The 16,160-nt window shown below is 47.8% G+C and overlaps 1 protein-coding gene across 1 annotated transcript in view; it reads right to left on the bottom strand.

Moving 5' to 3' along the window:
• Positions 1–16,160, bottom strand: part of ALPK2 (alpha kinase 2) — a 113,323-nt gene that overhangs the window by 23,026 nt on the left and 74,137 nt on the right. The window contains 4 exon segments of the mRNA XM_060029552.1: positions 9,603–9,691; positions 11,192–11,466; positions 15,226–15,261; positions 15,362–15,489. Coding sequence (XP_059885535.1) covers positions 9,603–9,691; positions 11,192–11,466; positions 15,226–15,261; positions 15,362–15,489 — 528 coding nt within the window.

Here is a 16,160-nt window from a genome sequence, read left to right on the forward strand (position 1 = left end):
TCTTGTTTTAAATACAGTTCATATACCGGCAGTTTCCACATTTATATCTCCAGCCCAGACCTCTCCCCTTAACTCCCAACTCACATCTCCAGCTGCCTACTCTCCATCTACACTTGATGTCTAAAAGGCGTCTCAAATTTAACATGGCAGGACTTCCCTGCCATGGCACAGTGGTTAAGGATCTGCCTGCCAATGCAGGGGACACAGGTTCAAGACCTGGTCCAGGAAGATCCCACATGCCGCAGAGCAACTAAGCCTGCAAGCCACAACTACCGAGCCCACGTGCTGCAACTACTGAGCCCACGTGCCGCAACTACTGAGCCTACGTGCCACAACTACTGAAGCCCACGCGACTAGAGCCCATGCAACAAGAGAAGCCACCGCAATGAGAACCCGCGCACCACAACGAAGAGTAGCCCCCGCTCGCTGCAACTAGAGAAAGCCCACGCACAGCAACAAAGGCCCAACGCAGCAAAAAAAAAAAAAGAAAAGAAAAATTTAACATGGCAAAAACTGAACTAGTCATTTGCCTCCACCCCAACGTCTGTAGAGTTGATTGGCAACTCTACCTTTGCATTCTTTCCCTTCAACAAAAATCTGCTGAATAGCTTGTGCCAGGATCTCAAAGATTCAGGGGAGGGGAGACGAGAGACACAGTCCTTGCTTTCCAAGGGCAGTTGTTGGGAAGGTGCCCAGAGGAGGGACATCTAACCCCCAACTCCCAGCTAATAAAGACAGTCAGCAGCCAGGTGTGTGTGGCCTGAGTTGTGAAGACTAAGGAGGGATAAGCTGGCAGAGTGGGAGGCAAGAGGGAGAAGCCATCCAACAACTCCACGCCTGTGCTTGGTACCCACAGCTCAGGCTCCCTCCATCCGCACCCGCACAAGCCAGTCCGAGTCCCACGTCCTGGTCCTCACTGCACCCTACCTGGCCTGGCCTGAAGCTTCCCCGACGCTTCTGAGTTCCACCAAGTGATGCTCTGCCTCCCCCCCACCCCTTCCCAGATGCAGTTAGTCCAGCACTGAACAGATCTGGTGTCACAACTGCCCGTTCCCTTTTGTCACCAGGTGAGGAATAAATTGCATGAGAGCTTGTGAAATGGTATACATGAGCCCACCTCACCCACTACTCACCGCAGGAAAATACGTGTACAGCAGGGTCAGCACCCTGTTACCTAGGGACCAGCTCCAGTCAGATGCCTGTTTTCATACAGCCCACAAGAATGGTTTTTACAGATGAACATTTGCAATTGATTGGCTTTTAGGGAACACTAACTCTGAACCCCAAATGTAAGCAAAGTTACTTTAAAAAGTTAGCAAAATGCCACTTAAAAAGAAAGAATTCCATTCTTCTATTCGGAAATCTGTATAGTTCATCAATAAAGATTTGTAGCTACTGGTTTTCTTTACTGTTACATAAGCATCTACGTAATAGCGTTGATTTTGCCTATGGACCTACACAGCCTAAAATAGTTACTATCTGGCCCTTTGCAGAAAGGGTTTGCCAACCCCTGGTCTCAAGTCTTGTCTTCTGTAGGTGAATTCTTTTGTTTCTTCTCTCTGCCTCAAGGTCACAAACATGTTCTTGTCTCCCCATCTTAAAAACAACCAGCACCACCCTTCCTTTGGGGGGACTTTGCCCTTAGATTTCCTTCTGATTTTCCTTGTTTCCTTCACTTCTTGAAAGGAGCGCCTCCATTTGTATCCATGGCCTCAGTTCCAATTCCCTCTTTGACCCATTACCCCTCATCTTCCAAAGTCCCCGCCTGCTGTGGTCATCCATTCTGATGGCCTCTGATTATTCCCCAGGACCCTTCCGCAGCATCTGACAGTGTGTGTTTAATTTTTATTGGCGTATAGTTGGCTTACAACACTGCGTTAGTTTCTGTTGCACAGCAAAGTGGATCAGTTATACATATACATATATCCACGCTCTTTAGATTCTTTTCCCATAGAGGCCATAATAGAGTATTGACTAGAGTTCCCTGTCCAATACGGTCGGTCATTAAATAGATAACTAATAAGCTTCTGACAGTGTTGACCCCTTTTGCCCTCCAGAATCACCCTCTTGCCTGGACTCTGGGGACAGTGTCCCCTCCTGGCTCTTGTTCCACTGACGCTGCCCCTGAGCATTTGCCGGCCCCTGCTCAGCACTGACTCCGAGCCCTGCATGTTCGTGTTTCTCGAGCTTCCATCCTTGGTCCTTCCCTCCCCTTGTTCTATGCACTCTACGCAGGTAAGCCCACCACTTGCACAGTTGCTGTGATCTTCCGTATGCAGATGCCCAGCAAACCAGTGCACTGCCTCCCTTCTCTTTCCGCTCCAGGCTTAGATGATCGAACTGCTGCAGTCTGATGGGCCACAGAGACCACACACCTCAGACTCGGCTCACGCAAAAGTATTCACCTCGCCCTACACCTACATGAGTCTTCTCCCTGCCTATACTGTCTTCAAGTGGCGGCATTGTCTACCCAGTCTCCCAAGTTCAGAGTCAACCTTCTCTCCCTTTTTACTCCTTCCATGAAGTCTGGTTAAACACACCTACCTACCAAATGTCACGCAAGCCCATTCTTTCCTCTCAAACTCCCCATGGCCATGGCTTAGTTCCACTGTCACTGCCTCTTTCTTGGGCAACAGAAACAACTTTCAGACTGGTCTCACCACGTCCAGCCTCTGGGCCTTGTCCTTGGACAGCCATTGCTGACGGACAGATAGCTCTAAGAGCCACGTCCGCACAGAGGATTTTTAGGGCAATGAAACTACTCTGTATGATACATTACAGTTATCATACGTTATAGTATCATTGGACATTTGTCCAAACTCACAGAATGTACAACCCTAACGTACACTGTGGACTTAGGGTGACGATGATGTGTCAATGTGGATTCAATTATAACAGACGTTCCCGTCTGTTGGGGAATGTTGGTAATGGGGGAGGCTGTGTATGTGTGGAGCCTGAGTGGATATGGGAAATCTGTCCCCTCCATTCAATTTTGCTGTGAACCTAAAACTATTCCAAAGATTAAACTCTATTAAAAACAACAGGGGCTTCCCTGGTGGCACAGTGGTTGAGAGTCCGCCTGCGATGCAGGGGACACGGGTTCGTGCCCCAGTCCGGGAAGATCCCACGTGCCACTGAGCGGCTGGGCCCGTGAGCCATGGCCGCTGAGCCTGCACGTCCAGAGCCTGTGCACCGCAACGGGAGAGGCAGCGACAGTGAGAGGCCTGCATACCGAAAAACAACAACAACAAGAACAACAACGTGTCTGCTGCGTTGCTCAAGGCTCCCCTGCTGAAAGCTTCTGGTTAGCCCCTGTCTCCCTCTCGCCCCGACGCTCATTAGCTGAGCATTGAAGGTTCTTTGCATTCTGACCCCCAACCTGCCTCTGGCCTCTTTCTCTGCCCCCCTTTTTTCTACCCTGCCAGTACTCTAGATTTACTGAGCATTTTCCATCTCCTCGAAAACCTTCTTTCACAGCTCTTCGTTTCTTTCTTTGAACACGCTGTTCCCTTTGCTGGCAGTTCTCCACCCTTGCTCTCCATCTGGCAAACTCCTACTCATTCTTCAACACCCTCCTCCTCCTGGGAGGTTTTCCAGACCCCCTACCTCCTCCATGTCCCCATAACTCCTTGCACTTCATGCCAGCACACTGGGTTTTTGTTTTTTGGGGCTTTTGTTTTTTGTTTTTTTTGCAGTATGCGGGCCTCTCGCTGTTGTGGCCTCTCCCGTTGTGGAACACAGGCTCCGGACACGCAGGCTCAGCGGCCATGGCTCATGGGCCCAGCTGCTCCGCGGCATGTGAGATCTTCCCAGACCGGGGCATGAACCCGTGTCCCCTGCATCGGCAGGTGGACTCTCAACCACTGCGCCACCAGGGAAGCCCCAGCACACTGGGTTTTGTCCTACATGCCTTGCACTCCCACTGGCTGTGAGGCGCAAGAACCTATTGCGTTTTCTTTGTATTCGTTAAGTGCCCATCACCTAGCGTGGAACAAAGCCTGGCGCATGGTACATGCACAGTGTTTGGCAAAAATGAATGAATGTTTATATAGGACAAAGTTTCTCAGTCTCAGCATTACTGAACTTTGGGGCCAGATAATTCCTCATTGTGGGGCTGTCCTGTGCATTGTAGGATGTTTAGCAACACCTCTGGCCGCTTCTCACTAGAGGCCAGTAGCACCCCTCCCAGTCACAACCATTAAACTGATACAGGATCTGATCTGACAAACTTGTAGATAGTCAGAGAAGAGGTCACCTAGTTAACTGTTGATCACACAGATGTCATTTTCAAGGACTTAAAGTAGAAATCATGATAGCCACCCCAAGGAAAAGGTAAGATGCTGATTTTTTGATGTTCATGAATGTAAAAAATATTTTTAATACAGATTATTTGTCAAATGGGTAAACAAATAGGTATAAGTCCCTAATGCAGGCCCCTAACAACTGTCGATATATTTAAAGGCTCAGAAAGTAGGCTTCTGGAAGGGTCTAAGTGCCACACACTCACAAAAAACCATTAATGGTGTGACAGTCACCTGCGTCCAGTGATGGTCACCTGGGTTGGGGAGGGGAATGGCTGGTGTCAGTTCTCTTAGTAAAACCACACAGAGCCCTATCATGAAAAGGCCTCAGAAGTGGCCCAGGTTTTGCGTCAGAATGTCTACAGGTAAAGATACAGAACAATTCTGCAACACTCAGTAACCAAATCCAAGCTTAGGAAAAGTCATGAGGGCAGCAGGGCCGGTGGCCTCCTTTCTCCCTTCAAAAATACTATCACAGACACTACCATCATTTCTCTCTCTGTGGGGACGTGAGTCCCCTTTTCCAGTGAGATGAGGGTGAAGGCCTCTTACTCTGAAGGGAGGCTTGAGTTGGGCACCCCGGCCGGGTCTGCACTCACACCACAGGGCGCCGCCTGCTTCCCCAGGGGTGAGAACAGAGCAGAGCGGATTCTCCCAGAGCGTGGAGAGCATCCGGGCCTGTGCTGTTTCCACCCACATCCTGCCTCCTCCTGGGAGTTCAGCAGGAGGCTACACACAGGTGTCTGAGTCAAAGATTGCTGGGAAAACATTTTTATATTAAACAGACAAAGAGGGAAGAATACAAAATTCAAGTGAATTTTAAAGACACAAAAGGTAACATTTCAAAGAAACGACTCTGCAGGCAGATTACTTCAGATTAAGCCCCCAGAGCTTTTGAAGGGAACATATTTATCCTCCTCTGCCATTTACGAGTATTTCCTTGAGAAAATGTGAGGAGGATGCCTCCTTTCCCGCCCCATCTCTCTCGGGAGCATTTCTGGACCAGGACAATGTCCTTTGAGACACCAAGTGGCCAACCCTTCAAACACCAACGTTCTCTGATTACTAATCACGGCGGGAGTCATTTTAAGCACTATTTCTACTTCTAGGATGAAAGCGTTTGTGTCTTCTTTTATCAAAGAAATGTCAAGTATTAGCCAGTGGGCTGGTGGGCCCACCTGGGGCAGAGGGCCCTTCCCAGCACCCCTGAAATCAGCCTGGGGTGTCCCCAGCCTCCCTCTGACAACTTGGTCATTTCTGCAGGATTTGGGGCATCCAGGTTGCCTCCTGAGGACGCCCTGAAGACAGCTGGCCACTGACCCTGCCGCAGGGCAAAAGGGTGTTCAGGGTTGACCTGGGTTCTTATTCGTTCCGTAGCCCTAAAAACCAGAGATGGAGCTGGCCGTGATTCAGGGTGGTAACTAGGCATGGTCCCTGCCCAGGCGGATCCTTTGCATGAAGAACGCTGACTCTACTGTCATTCACAAATTCAAAACCGGAAGCTGCCGGAATGCGGAGGGTTTTCTCTTCTAGACCCACCCGCCCAGAAAAGGGAAGCGTAGGGCCAGCTTTGCGGTCTGGAAATAAACACATCCCCACCCCTGGCAGGCCAACCACCCAGCCTCGCGCCCCGGATCTGCAGAGGAGCCTGAGGCATGGCGGGGAACCCGCTGGCCGCCCTCCCTTGGCTCGCCGCTTGGGAGCCCTTTCCCCTCACTGGCTGCCTCCGTGCAGGGATCAAGCTGAGGCCCTCCCCGCTTTGTTCTGCCCCTCCCCTTACAGCCATCTGCCAAGTGGCCACGTCTCCGTGGCCCTGCACGTCCTCCCTGCTCAGCGGAGCATCTAGAGGCTGACAGGTGGGCGTCCGAATCATCCCCACCCCTCCAGAGACACACGCGCCCCGCGCCCCCCCCCCCCCCCGTGCCCTCTCCTCTCAAACCCCGCTCACTTACACCTTTGCTAACGTGGTTTCAGGCACAGAGGCCTTTGAGGCAGAAGCCGCGTGGACCTTAGGCCAGGGGCCGTTTCTGAAGTAAGGAGAGTCCTCGTGCTCAGAAAGGAAGTCAAGGTTGGTGAAACGGAGAGAGCAAATGAACAGGAGAGGAACTCCAGAGTCACAGAAAGCACATGCAAGCTGCAAATTCAAATCGACGTCAGCAGAAGCGGCAGAGGGACGGGGGCTTCTGCTGAACCAAATACACAGGCAGACTCGGCGAAGGGGACCCAAAGAAATGATCTGTGAAAAATGACAAAGCTTCCTGTCCACAAAAGATGCCACAGTGTTGTGACAGCCTAAGACCTCAGAAGAAGACACCCATACCTCCCTTACCTTCTAACCTGCCGCCCCCCCCCCCCCCACCGCCACCAGCCTGATTCACCAAGACGTTTTGCAGGCTTGGCACCAGCGATTACCACCGAGAACCAGAGGCCGGAAGTGAGACGGACAGAAGCAGCCCTGTGAGCTGTTCACCTTCCTCCAAAAGCATTCCTGCCACAGCAGAAGAGGCCAGGATCCTATCAGCATGCCGAAGACAAAAGATAGACAAGGGGGAGCTGCCTCTGGAAAGTGCTGATAAAAAGATGTCTTTTGATGGGACCAATTCTCCTAAAGTGGCTGCTCCTCCTGAGGAGGGGGCACCCGCCCTTGAAGACCTACTGCTCTCCTTGAGGGAGTTAATACAATCGTGTCAACTGCTGACCCAGAGGCTGTGCTTGCTTCCTGGAGCAGAACTGTAGCCGGGCCGAGAAGACAGACTCAGTGGAATCACAGGAGGCCGGTGTGGTCAGGTGGTGCGTGGTCCACGGGCGAAGTCTCCCCGCTCCCCCACTAGGGCTGGGCTCATTACAGTTTCATGCCGGACAGGCTTGGGTTCTTGAAAAACCGAGGAGGGGCTCTGCACTCTTCTCCCTTCCTGCCGGCAATTTTCCACCCAACACCTGGGGGAACCACAGGCTGCGCCCTGAGTGTGTTCGTAGGAATCAAGCATTAGCGAAAAGCCCGCGGTGAGGCTACACCACCCGGAAAAAGGGTTCAGCTATAATGATAGTTAACGATAGAGAAGTGACTACAGTCCACTCCGTGGTGCCCCTTGACAGCTGAACTGTGGGCCGCTCCACACGCTCCACGCTTCCTGCTTACAGGGGGACACAGCCTGGCCATTGCATGGGGGAAAAAAAGCCTGTGAACTACCTGACAGGAAGCCACAGTGGAAGTGGCTCTCTCTGCAAAGAGCCCCGGCCCTGAGAGGGCAGAGAAGGAAGGAGATGAGACATTTTACAAATATGAACTCACTGAATGGAATTGATTTACCTGAAAGGGCCTCCGATAAGTTTCTACACTGGGGAAGACGGGGCTTATAGACAAAACTTGAAACTTGGTTATGTTCACCTTAACCAATATTCAAACCTATCATCGCCAGGAATGGTTCAAACAGAAATGTGTCTTCTGATGTGACACAGCATATCACTGAAAATCTTCTTGCCAAAAAGATGTAATATGCATCGCTTTACAAGGAAGCAATCAGTCCTGATTATACCTGTTGTCCCGGCATAATTAAGAGACCCCCTTGTTTGGCGTAGCAGTCTCTTAGACATAGCTATATGTAAATATTCAGAGCTATGCGCTTAAGATGTCTATTTTTACTTTAAGTTTTATACATAATTTTTTAAGTGTCCTGGAATGAATGGTAAGTTACAGTTCCTCTAGTAAAAAGGGTGGTTTTGGAATAATTGGGGAAATTTTAATATAGATTGGATATTAGGTGATACTATAGCAATGTTAAATGTGTTGGTTTTGATAGCTGTTGTGGTTATATAGGAATATGTACACAGAATCTACAGAAAGAATATTGAATTAACTATTAACAATTGGTCAATGAGGTGCAAAATATACAGGTGTTATACCAACTTTTGTTTCGAAAGTTTTTAAAGTTTAAAAAAAAAAAGAATGCTGTGTGTTTCCAGTATAGGATCCTGATTTTGGTTCAGTGAACATGGAATCAGGCACAGATGCCCTTTTTTGGACCCTTATCCCTCCATGTACTGTCCTCGTCCATGAGTTCACAAATCCTCCCACAGTAAGGAAGGAAACGTATTTGGATACCAAAACATCCTCATCTGTCTCCAGGGCGGTGACAGATTTACTCGGAAGCTGATTAAGCCCTTGTCCTTCACCCGCACAGACCCTTTCCAAGTCCCCGGACACGTCTTGATATTCATAATTGTGTTCTTTTCCTTAGAAAAGCCCCCAAGTTGTGTAATGAGTCAAGCTGCACAAAGCTTGGGTGTGCCCCTGCGGGAGGGCGCTGTGGTTCCACGCCTGGTAGACTGATTACGGGTGGATTCTTCCTCCTCAAGGAGGAACTGAAGAGGACAGAGCAGGAAGAGGGGGCTGGAGAAGCAAGAACAGGACGAGTTCTCATGACAACCCAGTCCAGATTGCCGTCTTAGCGTACTTAACAGAAACGCAATTGAAAGTGGTTTTCTTTGCATTATGTTAATTTTTCTTGAAGTTGCTGAGAACTGTTTGTATACTAAGTATGTTAAGCATTTCTTGGAGAAGAACAGCAAGCATTAGACTTTATACATGGTGTGTCCAACATACCACCTCAGGGTTGTTTTTTTTTTTTCCATTTCGTGAGTTAACAGAGATAATGCAGACAAGAGTCCCTTCCTTCTTTCCTCTCCTTTCCCAGTTTCTACTCATATGTAAATGACTGGTCTGTCTGAAGTTTCCACCGTGCACTGGCACAGCCTTTTCTCTTCCCTTTATGATCTCAACCAGATAAGCAGATCAGTAAATACAAGCTCCGGACACCCCAACATATGCTTGTGCCAATCGATATTTAGTCAACGAGTGGATAAAAGTCAGTGTAGTTTACCTCTGTAGGGTTCCAGGAATCGGGTACTATGCTCCTACGTTCCTGATCTCCCAGCTCATTCTTCCCTGACACACCACCATATTTATTTTCATCACAGGACTCCTGTTCTATTTGTTTATGGTTTAGACAATGTAATACCCATGAGAGTAGATACATTTTCTATTTAACATGGTATATGCGTTTATTTAATTATTCCATCCATACACACATTTACTGAAATATCTAGCAAGTCTTTTTCTGCAAGCCTCTGGTGACTCAGTGAAGAATAGGATAGCAGCTGTGTGTGCCCTCTTAGAGCTTACAGACAGACACCAGTTGAAATGTGTGTCCTACTGTTTCTCCTCACCCTCTCATCCCTCAGTGCCCCGCAAGTCCCGCAACAAATTAGAGGAGGGGGGGCACAAGGGGGAATCATACTCACTCTGGCACATCTCCAAAGCCTTCCAGAGGCTGTGCTTCAGCGGCGTAGATCTTGGCGTAGTATCTGGCGGTATTTTGAACGTAGCACTCCTAGATCACCCAAGTACATGGGAAAGCCCAGTGATTAGAAGAAATTCAGAGAGCATTGCCCGGTAAGGCTCAAATTTCCCAATATAGGTTAAGCCAATGGATTTCCAAACCCATCCCTTCGTTGGGGGCACAGAAACAACAGTGAATGTAGCCTACAGTTGGCCACTTGCAGAGGACCTCTGAGATCTGAAGGAACCATCCGGGTGAAGGTCAAGTGGTCTCTAGGGCTAGGTGTCCCTGAACTATGAAATTTTTAGAACCCACATGGCTGAAGTTCACCCCTGAGCTAAGGGGACTGGTCCCTGGGCAGGATGTCAGATAGAGCACGGGGACTGTTGGATTTCCCATGAGCTACCCCATCTGAGGTTCTTCTTCAAAGGTGTAACTTGAGCTGTAAGTAATGAACACCTTGCCAAGATTGTTGGCTTAGAAAAGCCCTACAGAGTGGAAAGCAGAATCCAGTTTGCTTTTCCTAAGTGGGAGTCTGGAGTCTGGGGGATTTTCCATGACTGGGCCAGATGGTACTTGAAATGGAAGGAATATTCAGTGAAAGAGAAGAACAAAGGAGGAGGAGAAAGGAGTACAATTGCCAAATCCTATGCCCAGAGAAGAGGGGTTGCCTTCATGAGTACCAAGTCCCACACTGCATTGCCACATCTGAGATGGCTGTGGAGGGACAGTGTTTGAGAGCACCCAAGAGACTCATCTGAGTCTAGCTTATTCATTTTATAGGTTAAAAAAAAAATTCAGAATGCACCTAGTTTGTGAAAGAGCTAGACCCAGCTCTCCTGAAAGCTTGGCCAGCGCTGGCATGGAGTGAAAAGCATGGATGGGGGTGGGGGAGGGGTGGTGATGCAGGGGGAGAAGATCGTGTTTTCCTCCCCTCCCCTCTTGCCTCAAGGGTCCTACGACTCAGTAACACAGGAGGGAACTTAGGTAGAGACTTGGGTCAATCTCCCTTCATAGCTGATGGGTGGACATTGAACCTAACTCAGGAAGGCAGGAAACAGGACAAACGTTAACCCTTCTGAATATTCCCACCCTCCTTCCTCTTCCCTAAAACAAACCGAAACACTCCAGAAACTCCCGTTGATTTTGGCTGTCCTTGAGGATCCCTGGGAATCCTGGCATCCACTGTAATTTGGACACCCCACTTCCCATGTCATTCTGAGTCCAGGTAGATTCAAACCCCTAGGGGTCTGATGGGGCTTCCTAGGAAGCCTTCCTAGAAGTGATCCCAGCCCAGGTAGGAACTGGTGAGGCGCCCCCAGACATAGACTAGTCCCAACTGGCTGGCACGAGGCCACAAAATCACTCAGAGGCTGAGATGTGATCTCCAGCATTTAGCCTCAATCTAGTGACTCCCTCATAAACATGCCCCAGAGGGAGAGAGACACCCTCTTGGAGACACCCGCATCGATTCTGAGTCTGATTTTCATCTCAGGGTATCATGGGTCCATCTCACACCCCAAGCAGCACTTTCAGGCCAGTTGGACCCACCTGGGCGGCGAGTTTGTAGTTCCTCTGAATGAGCTCATCATTGTTTCTGGTCCCGTAGGCAACGGCGTTGTGCACCTTGAGCACACAGGTGTGGCCGGGCTTGAAGACTGGCGTGAGGCCCTGCATCACTTTGCTGCGGAAGGCTTTCCGGTGGACCCCTTCCCCAAAGTGCAACTCCTCCGTGGCGATCTGACCGCGCAGACGGCCCCCGAAGTAGCTGTCGCTGAGGAAGTCTCCTCCGAAGATGAGTTGGCTGAATTCAATCTCTTCGTATACTAAAGATATAACACAACTTCCGTTGGACAGGAACATCCCCCAATCCGGCTCCTTGGCTAGCGAGCATTCCCACACAGGGACAATGACAAGGTTGGCCTACAGGATCTAGGAGGGGGAACCACGCTAACTCCCAACAGAGGCATAGCTCGAAGGGGAGATGGTTCACTGAGGATGTAGAAGATGGAGGTGAGGCCCCAGTGGATCGGAGGAGAGGGGAACAGACGTGGATTGGATGAGGGGGGAACAGAACTGGGGAGCCCAGGAAAGGAACTGTAGACAGACCCAGAAAACGTGAACAGAATCATGCAAGGTGATTCAAGGCAAGTTGAAAAGACAGATGAAATGTAGAAGAGGGAGGAGGTACCAGCTGTAAGACTGATCTGCTAGATCATTGATCTGCTGATCAATGTTTCCCAATCTTTTTTTTTCCATTGTTGACTTCTGCAAGGATTCTTTTTAGTCTTTTCCCCCCCAGTTGCTCCACAGAAAATTTTAATACCACAGATGTACTGTGTATCTGGTACGGCTATCTGTGCTTAACACACAAAAATAAGTTTTCTTTTGCCTCCCCAAGACCCAGTTTTGTCCTCTTGGAGGTGATACTGCCTCTGTTAAGAATGACTGTGGCAGTCATAAGAAATAAGTGGGAAAAAACCAAAACAAGTAAAAAGAACTCCCTCTGAAGGGAAGTTGAAAAAAGCTAGAATCATTCTGGATCTACTTGTAAAAAGTACTGAGTTTTCTATCAGCTGTTTGAGTTGATTCTGCATGTGTTTCAGATGACAATCAATTCGATCAGAACGTTGCGTTTTACACTAGAGATGACCAAGTCAGACTTCTGATTGGCTGAGAGAAGAAAATAAGATGGCTTTCAATGAAATAAGATTGTTTAGATTGTAAAAAAGCCACCTTCCACTCCTCAAAAGTCAATGAAAACTCATCTTTCTGAGATAGACATCATCGATCTGGTTGTGTGAAAATCCCACGTCACCTTTCTATTTAGAATATTTAGCAAAATATTTTTCTCTTTGAAAAATATTTTCCAATCGTATGTTTTAAGGGCAGCCTATGACCAATGTGATTAGTTAAAAGTATAAGGGAACAGACTGTTCTTAAAGGGTATTGATTAGTGTCTAGACCTAGTTATTGTCAGAAAGAAAGGAGGCAAGTAGGGGATTTTCAAATAGAAAAAGGAGGTGAAAGTGTCGGTGAAAGAGTATTCAGAGAGTTGCTCCAAGGCAACTCTTTCACAAGGGCTAGCAGAGTGCCCCTGAAGACTAACCTATTTGGGGTTTAGAGAGAATGGGGGCAGAGGAACAGGAAAGCAGGTAGGTAAATGGGACATTTTCCCACATAAATTTTAAAGGAGATAGGATGAAATCTGTGAAAGAGCTAAGTAATAGAACGAGAAAGTTATAGAGAAGAGTAGAGTTGAAGTTAAATTTTAGAATTAGGTAATGAAATGGAGAGGGAATGCTACTTATACAACCCAAATCTTAATTCTAGTTACATGATTGATGAACAATTTTGCCCCCAAGACCTCTGAAAGGATACAGGAAATGCTTTATGTATGTACACCAGAGCCCAGTGAATCTGAGCTATATTTACCACATTGTTTTCCTTCAAAAGTCCCAAAGTTTCTAAAATTCAATTGTTCTTGAAAGTTAAAAGTTTGTGTATTTTAAAATTCAAATTTAATTAACTAAAGACAAAAGTTGTTCCAGACTCTCTGCTTAGTAATAGAAAGGAACATTTTTAGTGCCGTACTGTATAGGGATGGGTGTATGTGTGGAGAGGAGTAATTTTCCCTAAGAAAAAATACACGACATGCATGCACTCCACCATCCTCGATAATCCTGTCCATAATTTCCAGAAATGTCCACTTAACCAGGATAAAACAATGTAAGAAAAATACATCTTAGAATTTTTCTTTGAAAGCCGCGCGTGCCACCATTAAGTTGTGCTTTATTTGAATCATTCATTTGGGGCTTTTATTAGACTTTTAGTTAGTGATCAATTTGTAAAATGTTATATGTCCCTCCTCTAGAGATTTAAATAAAATATCTAGTGAGAGATTCCTCCAGATAAGAAAGGTGATAAAGCAGTCATTTGAAACTTCTTCATCTGAAGGTACCTGGAAAGGCAGAGGAAGGTATGGCCTCCCCAGCCCAGTGAGCCATTGAAACTGGACCCACAGTCTCATGGAGAAGCAGCTGGCAGAAGGTGATGTCTTCAGGGTCTAGACCCCAACCCAATGGTGAGAGTCACAGGGCTACAATAGCGGTGACCAGTACCTCATCCTCACTGGGGTCTCATTCCTAACTGGTAAAGCCTTGAGAAACGAGTCTCTGCAAACCTAAATTAACCGGGTCAGAGCAAGAATCTGGGATGGGATGCCAAGTGATGCTAAGCAGCTGATGAAACAGAGAAACCTTTCTTCTGAAGGTCATTTTGGTTTTTGATACAAGAAAGGACATTCTTTTGCATATTTAGATTCTTGGGGGGATGGGGACATATAGGGAGGGATTTTAAATTACACAAGTACATGACACACTAAAGACATGTAACATTTGAATGTTTGTGAGGAGTTGGTATTTAAGTCTGTTGTTTTGGATAAATATCACAGCATTTGCTAGACCATTTCTAAGTCGAGATCCCAGCTCCTCGCCTTTAATTACTAGACGTTACTGCATCTTGATCTGTACTGTCTTGTTTTCACAGAGGTTTCAGGGTTTTTATTTGCCTTAAAAGAAAATCAGCACATACAGTGTACGCTAGCAGTTTAAACTTGGCCATGATGAGAGTATCTGCACCACAGAAATTGGAAAACTGTACAAATCAGGGCCTCCCCAACCCCCTGGCAGGTTGTTAAAAGTTTGGCAGCAGATCACTGGGTGCGGATGGGCTCGTGTGCTGGGGACGGATAATTTTCCCCAAGAGGAAATACATGACCAGCATGGACTCAGTGGGTGGCCCAGAGGCAGCCTGAACGTTCAAGGGCAGCTGGTAGCTCGTTGCTACACCAGGAGTGCACAAGTGCCAAAGGAAAGCACAAAAATCCATCTCCCATTTCCACTAGGATGCAAACGAATGCACTTATTCTCCTAGACACCTGACTCTGGGAATCTGCTCAGCTAGTCGAACTGAAAACTAAAACAGCTGGAGAAACAAAACATGCCGTGTGACGTAGAGAACAAACGCAGGGACACCAAGGGGGGAGAGCGGGCGGGGGTGAGGGTGTGGGATGAATTGGGAGATTGGGATTGACATGTATACACGGACGTGTATAAAACTGATGACTAATAAGAACCTGCTGTATAAAAAAAAATTCAAAAACAAAGATAAGAGATAACAGGTGTTGGTGAGAATGTGGAGAAAAGGAAACCCTTAAAACAAACAAACAAACATGCTGTGTACGTGCCAGAGGCTGAGAAACCCCGTGCAGATGGGCTGGATGCAAGTCTGCTGCTCCACAGAGAAAGCCTAACCCCAAAGTGCCCCCCGCCCCCTCGCCAACACGGTCCCAACTGCACAGTCTGATCTCTTTAATAATTCACTTCTGGACCTCTGGAGCCTAACGCACTCATCACAGGCCCTGTAGTCAGGTTGAAATAGCTTATGGATTCGTTTCCCAGGCATTCCTGAGCTCTCTCCTACTTGGTTCAAAGAGTCGACGGGAATGTTGCTTCTACCATTGCCTATATTTCATGCTTTAGGATGCACCCGTTTCCTCTGACGTCCACCTCAGGTTAGCTTACCTTTAACATCTGGGTGACTTGAAAGTTGTTTGAGAACTGGAAGATGACAGAGAAGAGAACGCCTTCAGTACAAATCAGCATTCTGAACTGGTAGGGGCTAGCGGTTTTCACTGGAAACGGCAAAGCTGAGGTTTACCTTCTGTGGTGAGGTGAAATTCCGTAGCCACTTTCCCGTAACCGTTCTTGATACAGCAGGAATAGAGGCCCTGGTCCTTCTGACTGGCTTGAAGGATGGCCAAGGACACAGTGGAGCTGTCTCCTGCTCTGCAGTGGGGGACATGAACGTGGGCACGCATCATCATTCTGAAGTTGCACTTTTCTAACAGGAGAAAGAAACGAACGCTTCCCTGCCCTCGTGAGGTCAGCCAATGGGCTGGCTGAAAGACAAGATTGGGATCAGCTGTTAAAGCTAACTTATTTGTAGGAGACGATCGGCGTGGTTTTGCTTCACACCCTCACTTCATTATGCAATATGAATGCACGGAAACACCTGGGAGGTTTGACTGCCATTAGTAGAGCAGAGAATGGAAAATGTGAATCCTGGGGGCTTTCGTTAACATTTCTGCTCAGAATTCCTCAGTTGTGTTACTAATCCAGGTGTCCTGGGCTCAAAGGAAACCTGAAAGTTCCAAACCCAGACACAGTAGAGACAACAGAAAGGGGGTGTTTGTTGTATATAAGGACTCATGGGCTGGAGACTTTAATAGTGTGCTCCCCTCGCAAAGACCATCCATCCATCTGCCCACCCAATCTCACGTTCCAGGACTGTGCTCTAAACAGAAAAACGTGGTGGTGACAGTGATGACGGTCATGGCTCATATGTACTGAGCACTTGGTATGTGTCAGGCATTGTGCCCATCACTTTAAGGACTATTCCATGCCATCCTTGGAGCAATCTAACAAATACTATTACTGTCCGCAGTTCACAGAAGAGG

The sequence above is a fragment of the Delphinus delphis genome, chromosome 13 (assembly GCF_949987515.2).
Source record: "Delphinus delphis chromosome 13, mDelDel1.2, whole genome shotgun sequence".
NCBI lineage: Eukaryota > Metazoa > Chordata > Mammalia > Artiodactyla > Delphinidae > Delphinus > Delphinus delphis.